General features: G+C 39.8%; 1 protein-coding gene and 1 pseudogene across 4 annotated transcripts in view; one reads left to right on the forward strand and one right to left on the reverse strand.

The window, feature by feature from the left end:
- Window positions 1–1,922: 1,922 nt before the first annotated feature.
- LOC105305416 lies at window positions 1,923–5,829 on the reverse strand (annotated as a pseudogene).
- A 166-nt stretch (window positions 5,830–5,995) lies between these two features.
- Window positions 5,996–9,244, forward strand: part of FH (fumarate hydratase) — a 30,136-nt gene continuing 26,887 nt past the window's right edge. Inside the window, exon 1 of one of the 4 annotated variants that reach the window (XM_011380005.2) lies at window positions 5,996–6,178. In XM_011380005.2, the coding sequence (XP_011378307.1) occupies window positions 6,053–6,178 (126 nt within the window). In that variant the 5' untranslated portion in view covers window positions 5,996–6,052. Of the gene's footprint in view, window positions 6,179–6,210; window positions 6,354–6,660; window positions 6,678–9,244 lie in introns of those variants that run through there. The other 3 variants (XM_023523196.1, XM_023523194.1, XM_023523195.1) reach the window with 3 other exon arrangements.

Genomic DNA, 9,244 nt, shown 5'->3' on the forward strand with positions numbered 1-9,244 from the left:
TAATCTCACTTATATGTGGAATTCGAAGAACAAACAGATGAACAAACAAAACAGAAACAGACTCATAGATAGAGAACAAAGTAATTGTTGCCAAGTGAGGAGGGAAGGGGTTGAGGGCTGAGTGAAGAAGGTGAAGTGATTAAAAAGTACAAATTGGTAGTTAGAAAATAGTCATTTTTTCTAACTACCTCATGCTGTGCTTTACAGCACAGCATGAGGAATACAGTCGATAACATTGTAATGACAATGTACTGTGCCATGTGGGTCCTAGCCAGGGGGATCATTTTGTAAATCACAGACACGTCTAACCATTCTGCTGTACACCTGAAACTAATAAGCAATAATATTGAATGTCAATTCTAATTGAAAAATAAAAATTAAAAAATAAATAAAGGAATGAAAAAATAAAATATTTAAGATCCTGGGATAATTGGATGCTCTTGGGCATTTCTCTCCTATAAGAAGGAGCAGTAAAAGTCAAACCTCGTAGGGTTGTTTTGAGTATTAAAATGATTAATACATGTAAAGGATGTAAAAAAATTTCTGAATTCTAACATGTGTGAATAGGTGATTGTTAACAAGGCTTAAGAAGGCTTATTCATAAAAAGCTTATCGATTTGGATTTTAAAAAGTTAAACTGTATGGTGGAAACAGGAGACACATTCAAAATAAAAATAAAACAAAATTGTCTAGAGTAAAATCAAAAACATACACAGGCAAAAATAACCAATATTAATATTGGCGTAGAAATATCAATAATAGAAAATGAATTTAAAATAACAAGACACAATAGGAATGAAGAGAGGTGATACCCAATGAAGAGAGGGAGGTGATCTGTGAAGTAACCATAAGCTTATGTTCTTTGAAGCTTTGTATGTAACAGCAAAATATATCCTTCGTTAAGAAACTGGATAAAGTGTTTTATATTCATGTAATAGAATACTGTTAAGTTAAAAAGATCAAAAACATGCAGTAAAACAAACAGGAAAACAGTAAAAATTTCAAACCATTGTTTGAACATTAATATGTAAAGCAAAGATATACGGGTGATCTGAAAGCATATATTTCAAAATAATAGTTGCTGGGAAGAAGAGGAAGATTGTCACTCCATTGTTAGTTATTTGCTATTTCTTTTATTTTATAAGGGTATCAAGCAAATACCTCAAATTGTTAGCATTTCCTAGGAAATGATTGTAATTGTTAGTAAATGTTCGTTTCTGTAGTTTTCTGTCAAACCAATGGCAATACTAACAGCATTATCTTCACATGAGACTTTAGTATTGTTTGCCTTTTAGTGATAGAAAGTATAAACATACGGGATTAGTAGTTCATTGTTTCCTAAAACCATTGCATTACCTTTTAATTATTTATTATTTCTCTTTTATTTGGAACTTCTAACTTCTAAATAATCCTCGGTTTTACTTTATCATCAAATATGTTAGTAATTTCTGAATCATCAGTTGACAAAGAGAGGAGATACTGAGATATAAAAAATCCAGGTGGGTTTTTGGAGTGTTTTGATTGTAGTTCAACTATTATACTCTATCATTTAAATTTTCATATTTCAAATATATTTGAGTCAAATTCTAAAGCCACAAAATAACAAACAGTGTAACCAAGAGGTTTGACAGAGACCAATGGTTAAAAGCTTGGCTTCGCAGGTCCCAGACTTTTGATTTCTGGACATCATCCAGTGGTTCTCTTTTGTGATTAATTGCCATCTGTTTCCAAGCAATACAAGAAGAGACAAAAAAATAAAATTGTGTTTCAGATGCAATTTTATATCAGTTCCTGCATTTTTATCACCTATTACATTCAAATAATATGCTTTTAGTTTAAAAATGTATATATCGATGCAAAACACCTGGAAAAACAAAATGCAAATTTTAAAAATTCTAAAATCATCTATAATTATGAACATCTTCCACACTACATTTTATTTTTTGATTTTTTAAAAAAGCTTTTATAAATGAGGTTTAATAAATACCATCTTATAGGTGTTTCAGTACAAGTCTCTAACATCTATGTATACATAGCAACAGCTATACCTTGTGTAGGCCTCGAGTCTTCGGTCTCATTCACATGTAGAACACATGAATGTTCCCTTTCTGTCTAAATTTTTATAGTAATAGGCAACTACTTCCCATTTTACTTCTCTCTCTTCTGCCAGACCCAGTTCATGTGGCCCTAGGGCAGAAGGTTATAGGGCATAATGGAGGCGATAAGGCCACCTCATCACTGTGAGGACCAAGATGAAGGCTAGCTAGAGTGTTGATCCTCAACAGATAAAGAAGAGGGAAACTATCCTTTTCTACCAAGAAGAAGTGAAGGTAAAGGGATAGTCTTAATTCTAAGCATTCAAGGCACAAATGCAAAAGAAGAACAAAGAGCTGCTAACTGCCTCTGCCAAGTACCCCATGGCAAAGTATTTCACACTTTTAATTTCAAGCATTCAATTTTAAAAAATCTCAAAGTATGAAGAATTAAGACACTGAAAATTTATTCCCAAGATGACTATGTTCCACAGAAATACAGTCTTGTAAGCACACTGTGGAGTTGAAGGCACTCCTCGAACCACTTCACATCATGAGTTAACGCAGTGACGTACCTGGGGCTAAGAACACGTGCTCTTGAAGAACAAAGGCTTTTGAATGATGCTTCCAATGTCCCCCACAAAGTGAGCAGTGTCTTGGGTAGACAAAAATCTTAATGTCAAAATTGGAAAACTGCCTTCGATTCAGGCACTTTACTTTCTTCACCACTAAGATGTACCCTGGCTGCACTATCTGATAGTCTTCAGAAGGCTGGCCCAACTGCCACTCAAATAGTTTATTGTGAAGTGAGTTAAAACCTACAGTGTCTCAATGCTTTCTTCCTGGCAAAGAAGAATAGTGGTATTCATTTTCTTTAAAAAATGTTATAGTTGACAGATTTGATTTCAAAACTGCCTTTGACCCTGGATAGTCTCATGAACTACACAAATAAGTAAACTAAATTTAAAAACCAATAGCAGTAGCTTCTTTGTCTCATGAACCACCCACAGCATGAAAGAGCTGTGTCCCAGGGAACTGGAAGGCTGGAAGGCCACATGGAAAAGATCTACCTTTCCTGAGGTGTCTACCTTAGAACTGTCCTGGGTTGAGCCAAGTGCCTGTGGCATGTGAACACGTAACATATTAAAGCTAACCAGCATACGAAGCCACAGTCAGAGCATTAAAGGTAGTGCTGTCTGGCCCTAGAAGTTAGCAGCCAATATCCATTGAGACTGGGGTCTATAACTCAGCCTCAGGAGTTGACTAACATCATTTGCAGGTGTATGTTTATGAGCTTCTGGGTGGTCTTTGGGCACAGGTAATTTTAGTAATCTAAGGAAGAGGTAGTTCAAGGCCAACCTAAGAGCTCCTCATGTTTCTTTTTAAGAAATGCAAATAGATTTTGACATTATTAAACTAGAATTTTTAAAGGTTTCCTAAGCAACAATGGTATGATGTATAGATGGCATAAGTTCTCTTATGAAAAAATGCTAAAACATGTAGAAAAAGGAATATTCCATTAAGCCTCTTTGAGAGAATTCCTTGTGTTAAGATACTTTTAAATATTGGCTTTTTCCAGTTCAACACGAGTAGCTTGGAACTCCTACCTTAAGTTGAACTTAAAAAAATTAGGTTATTTAACATTATATGACATCACATTTACAGTTTATATAAAAAATTTTTCTTCAATAATCAAAATACATCTTTAGCAAAAATGTAGAATGTAAAATTTTATAAAATAAACACCCATCAAAAAGCATAATGTTCTTTTAGTACCATTTCAGATTTAGATTTTCCTTAAATATTGAAACTTTCCATGGACAAGCAGGGTTGCTACAGGTAAGAAGACTCCTTTCTGATTTTGGCTGTTTTTATAAAATGCTGATCCTCAAAGATTCTCCAAGATGGATACTACAACACTGATTGTCAAAGCTTTTACGAAGAAATGGTACAAGGCTGTCTGTCTGTGGGCCACTGTGAGGCAAGGCATTGCATAGAAAGCCTCTTTCCTGGATTCATTGATTCAAACTCTGCAGCTGAGGGTTTCATACTGGGTTTCATGTTTCCAAGCCCTACACTGCTGGCGTGACACAGCTAGACCTGGTCACCCCTCAGACCAGACGAGGCTCACCCTGGCTGAGGACAGCCAGTAGCAAATAAACTGACTTCACAGGACCTTGATGCCCACCCAGCAGTCTGTGAGCAAGACCCTCGAAATCACCCTAACATTCAGGTGGAAGCTAGGGTCAGAGACTGGGAATCGGTCTCTGTGAACTCATTTGTTTTCTTTACTTGTGTTGACTGTGCCTGGCTGGAGGAAGATTCACTTTCACGTGCCTTGTTAAAAGGTAAGAAAGGAATGGAATGGTTGTCATCTTTGGCCAAAACAAAAGGCTTTTGGATGAGCGTCTAGCTCGGTCCCAGCGCACTCCGCTCGGGGTTGCTCTTGATAGTTTATAGTAGAGGTATGGCATGCGCTCTCAGCCAAACCATCAGACCTCAGATCACAAATGATTTGTGTCTGAAGTCACCCTCCTCGTCTGTCCTGATATGATTGACTCTATCTTCCTGGATTCCTGGATTCTTGTAACTTTTCCCATTTTTTTTTGTTGATGAAGTAACCACGTCTGTATGCACTGCAGATACCCGCTGTTATCAGCGCCAGTATAGCAAGGACAACCGGAGCCCCTCCAATAATTTTGACAACGTCCAGGTCGTAGGCTTCCGCCTCCTGTTCCTCACTGCAGGCTGAGCCTGCGTCATTGGAAGCGATGCGGTAGTACTGCCCTCCCTGTGAGCAGCGCTGCAAACCAGAGTGCCTATTTCAGCGTTTAGAAGAAAAGAATTTCGAAATTTTGGATTGGCGCTAAAGTCTCTTGGCAGCGGTACATTATTGCAACACCAAATGTGAGACGCGGGGTAGTCCTCACTCTCCTGGCAGTGCAGCGTTGCCTTCTTGCCTCCAGGCACAACGTTTGGTGGGCACACAGGAGCTACTGGCCTCACTTGCACGGTTAATTCCAGGACAATCTTAATTTATTTGCGGTCCTTTGGAGCAACCACCTCACAGCGATAAAGGGCCGAGTCTGTCTGGGTCACATTCCAGATCTTTAGAGAGGTTTTCTCCAATAGTTCTGCAGGACCTGACAAATCTCCCTGTATTTTGTTCTCAAAAAAACACATATGTGGTTTGGGCTTCTTGAATTTTCTTTCATTCAATCGTGGGGTCATTTTCCTGTAAATCTGTAATGATACAAGACAGCACCACACTTTCAAATTCTATACCACTGGGTTTCGGTTGCTGGATTTGAGCTTTCACAGCCCTTGAAAAGCCATGCATTTTAAGAGAGTTCTGAGAGCACACACTGAGAAAGGAAATTGTAGAGACCTCAAAATGCCAAGTTAAAAAAAAAAGGAGTAATTATCTTAAGTGTTGGCATCACGGATAATTATTATTTCGTTCTCTAAAGTTTGCTGTGCTTTCCAAAATTTCTATACCAAAGATGTAATCTGGAAGAAATGAAAACAAACAAACAAACAAAACCTCAATATGAAGAACAGATAATGAGTGATAGAGTAAACAAATATTTCTTTCTAAGATATTTCGTCACTGATTCATTAGTTAATACTCTCGCTAATGAGTGATTGATTATATAATAAGTGAATAAATAAACATTTCTTCTTAGGATATCCCGCCAAAAAACTACCCTACGTCATCAGCTGAGACGCTGGCTCTCTAGCAGCGGCACACAGCAATTCAACTGGTTCAAAGCATAATAGGAACCTCCTTTCCCATAATTCCCTTCTCACTAGTTTCCCATGAAACTGCTCTACAACCAGACAATTAAGCCCGCCCCTTCACTCTTTACTGGCCATTCGCAATTGGTTCCGCCCCACGCGATCAGTTTGAGGCTGTTGATTGGATAAGAGTGCAGTCCAGTGGGCTGGACGGGTTTTGACAGCGGGCGCGGAGGCGTGGCCACCGCTTCTCAGAATCCTACCCTGTCTCCTGCCGCACCATGTACCGCGCACTGTGGATCCTTGCGCGCTCGCGTCCCCTCGTCCCGGCTCCATCCTCAGCCGCCAGTCCCGGCGTTGGTGGCGCGGACGCCCTCCCGTTCCGGCCCCCGAACGCCGCTCGAATGGTGAGCGCCGGCCGCCCGTCCCCCGACCTCCCTGCGGTGACCTTCAGCTTCCGGCTCGCCGGCCCAGGCGCCCGCGAGCGTTCCGCCCGAGCCCGGCCCTGGGCTGCGCGCCCGCGTGGCCGCCTTCTCGGCCTCGGGCATCTTCTCCAGAGCCGGGAAGAAGCCTCAGCCCCGGGTGAGCGCTTGGGCAGGGGCTGCACCTGGCGCCGAGGGTCGCGCTCCCGGCCCCTCCCCGGAGGCCCCGCTGCCGGCCTTGGCCTCGGCGTTTCGGGATAGCCCGCCTGAGTCGCTCTTAGTGCTGCATTCCTGCCGGTGCAGAGGCTCCCATCTTGGGGGTGCTGCCCTCGGGACAGTGCCGGGGTGGGAGGAGAGTGTGTGGAGAGAGGCAGCTTCCTCCCCACCCCTTAGTAAGTCCGACACTGGCCGGGTGCTCAGCTAGCGGTCTCTGAACTCTGGCTGCTAGGGCCATCACGCTACAGTGAACTGCTTTCAGGTCCAGGTGGGGTTGAAGGTTCTTATGAATTTAAAAGAGTTGCCTTCTCATGAAATTGCCTGTTTAGTTCGTTAGGCAGCATACGTTTTGCTCCACTTTTGTAAATTTGTGAACATAGGCAGAGTATCCTGAAGCTAGCATGTTAGAGGATATTAGATAGTTAGGCCCTATAGCAGAATCAGTACTTTTGATTCAGAAAGACCACTAGGAAATTTAAAGGCCCAAGTTCAAGTTGTGACACGCTGACTTAGATAGGCCTCTGCTCTTTAGAGTGTCACCTTCTGTATTTTGGGGCTTTAACAAGCAGTAAGTACATACGTATATTGTTAGGAAATATTTGGGAAATAAATGATAGTTTAGGAAGAGTTACAATTATGCACTGTTTACTGTGCTGTCCTTTGAGCTTTGCAAAGTGATGTTATTTCAAACCCTACTCTACTACTCAAGTTTGGGACTTTGGACTAGTTGTCTTTGCGCCTCAGTTTCTGCATGTAAAATGAAAATAATTACAGCGATGCCACAAGGTTGCATCTGTGAAAGTACTTTGAGTTTGGCATTTGGTGTTAAATAAATGGGCTTGTTAAATAAATGCTTCCATCTGGAATATTTCAAAGGCCAAGATATTTTATGGACTATAAACTTTAAGATAATTTGATGTCATCGTGTACCTGAAACTACAAAATCAGGATGCTTTATGTTCTTGGACTCCCTGCTCTAATAATTTTAGTGCATTTTAGAACTTTTAAAAGTTATTTTTTATTTATTGTTCTATGAAAGGGAATAGGAGACTGAAGAACTGAATATCTCATTGGCACAAATGTCAGAAAATAGCAGTGCCTTGCTTTTAGGGTTGTAAAGTTAGCTAACATCAGATGAGAATAGATTTTTCATTATTTTGAATACATCTTTCCTCTCTAATCTTAGCTCCAAAATCTGTTGATTTTATTAGAAGTTTTTCTTGTTGCTAGAATTGAGAAATTCATATAACCCTTGACTACCTAAGTTACCTTTTATCCAAAAAAGCATATAAAGTTCATCCAGTAGGAAGAAAACATTTACTGAATGCCCGCTAGGTACTGGGCCCTGGGAATAAGACAGTTGCTATGGGCATAGAGCTTGGAGACTGTTTCCAGTAGTCTCCAAAAATTTTAGTATATGCACTTGTGTTTATGTGTATACAGCATCATGATACAATGTTTTTTTCTTCTGTGGGTCATTGTAAAGAATATTTGAAGAAATTTCACAAAGTTACCTGGTTTATCATCCCTCTATCCATATGTGTATGTATATATATGCTTATCTAGCAGATGCCAACCCCACATAGACATAGCCTGCTCGGATGGTTTTCTCTAATTCCTGGTGATTCACAAAGTGTTTTACAGCGTTGCTTCATTTTCTGTTCTACAAATTTGTGCAACCCACATATTTTGGGGGATTAAAGTGAGAAATTTAGACTTTTGGACTAGTTCGTTACTAGTTAAGCTGCTAATAGTTTATTATTAGGTAGACAAACTACATGTTGTTGCAAATATGGGATATTTATTATTACTGTGAGGACAGGAAATACATTTGATCCTTGAACAACACAGAGTTTAGAGGCACCAACCCTTGCCCAATTGAAAATCACGTATAACTTGATTCCCCCAAAACTTAACTGCTAATAGTTGACCAGAAGTCTTATTGATAATATAAACATTTAACACATATTTTGTACATGTAGTATATACTGTATTCTTACACTAAAGTAAGTAAGAGGAAAGAAAATGTTACTAAGAAAATCATAAGGAAAGTACATTTGTAGTATTTATTGAAAAAAATCCTTCTATAAGTGGACTTGCACAGTTCAACCTGTGTTGTTCAGGGGTCAACTGTATATTTTTTGAAGTGTTTGCTGAGATTGTTATTTCAGCCACAATTGACTTCTACACTTTTACAATGATCATTGTCAAGGTTCTACAGTTTGAGGCTTTTGTTTCTAGATTTGGAATTAAATTTTTTTTAAAGTTTAAGCTGAAGAAAATAGCTAAAATTTATGTATCAAGATTTTTCCAAATATCTTTGAATGTCACTGAGTTTTATCATAGCAGCCTGTTATTTAGGGAAGGGGCCCCCAAACCTCAGGCCAAGGAGTGTTAGGGAATGTGCCTCACAGCAGGAGGCGAGTGGTGGGCCAGCTAGTGAAGCTTCATCTATATTTGCAGCCGCTCCCCAGCGCTAGCATCACCGCCTCAGCTCCACCTTAGATCATCAGCCATTAGATTTTCATAGGAGCAGTGGTCTCTGGTGCCAAAAAGGTTGGGGACTGCTGATTTGGGAGACAAAGTTATTGCTGTTTCAGGATGAAAATTTAATAATTTTGAACACAAAAAGCAATGACGTAAGTTTAAGGAATAGAACCTGATTGTACAGATGACTTCCGGAAACCAATCTCTCTTCTTTGTTGCCAGCACCTTGTCTGTCTCATTACAAGGTGATAGAGAAGAAGAACCTAACTCATGTGTCCAAGTGCCACTGCTGTCATTGCTAGCGTTGGACCAAGTATATTTTAACATACAAGGGTGTTTACTTGGGGT

This window comes from Pteropus vampyrus, unplaced genomic scaffold, assembly GCF_000151845.1.
Source record: "Pteropus vampyrus isolate Shadow unplaced genomic scaffold, Pvam_2.0 Scaffold383, whole genome shotgun sequence".
Taxonomy (NCBI): domain Eukaryota; kingdom Metazoa; phylum Chordata; class Mammalia; order Chiroptera; family Pteropodidae; genus Pteropus; species Pteropus vampyrus.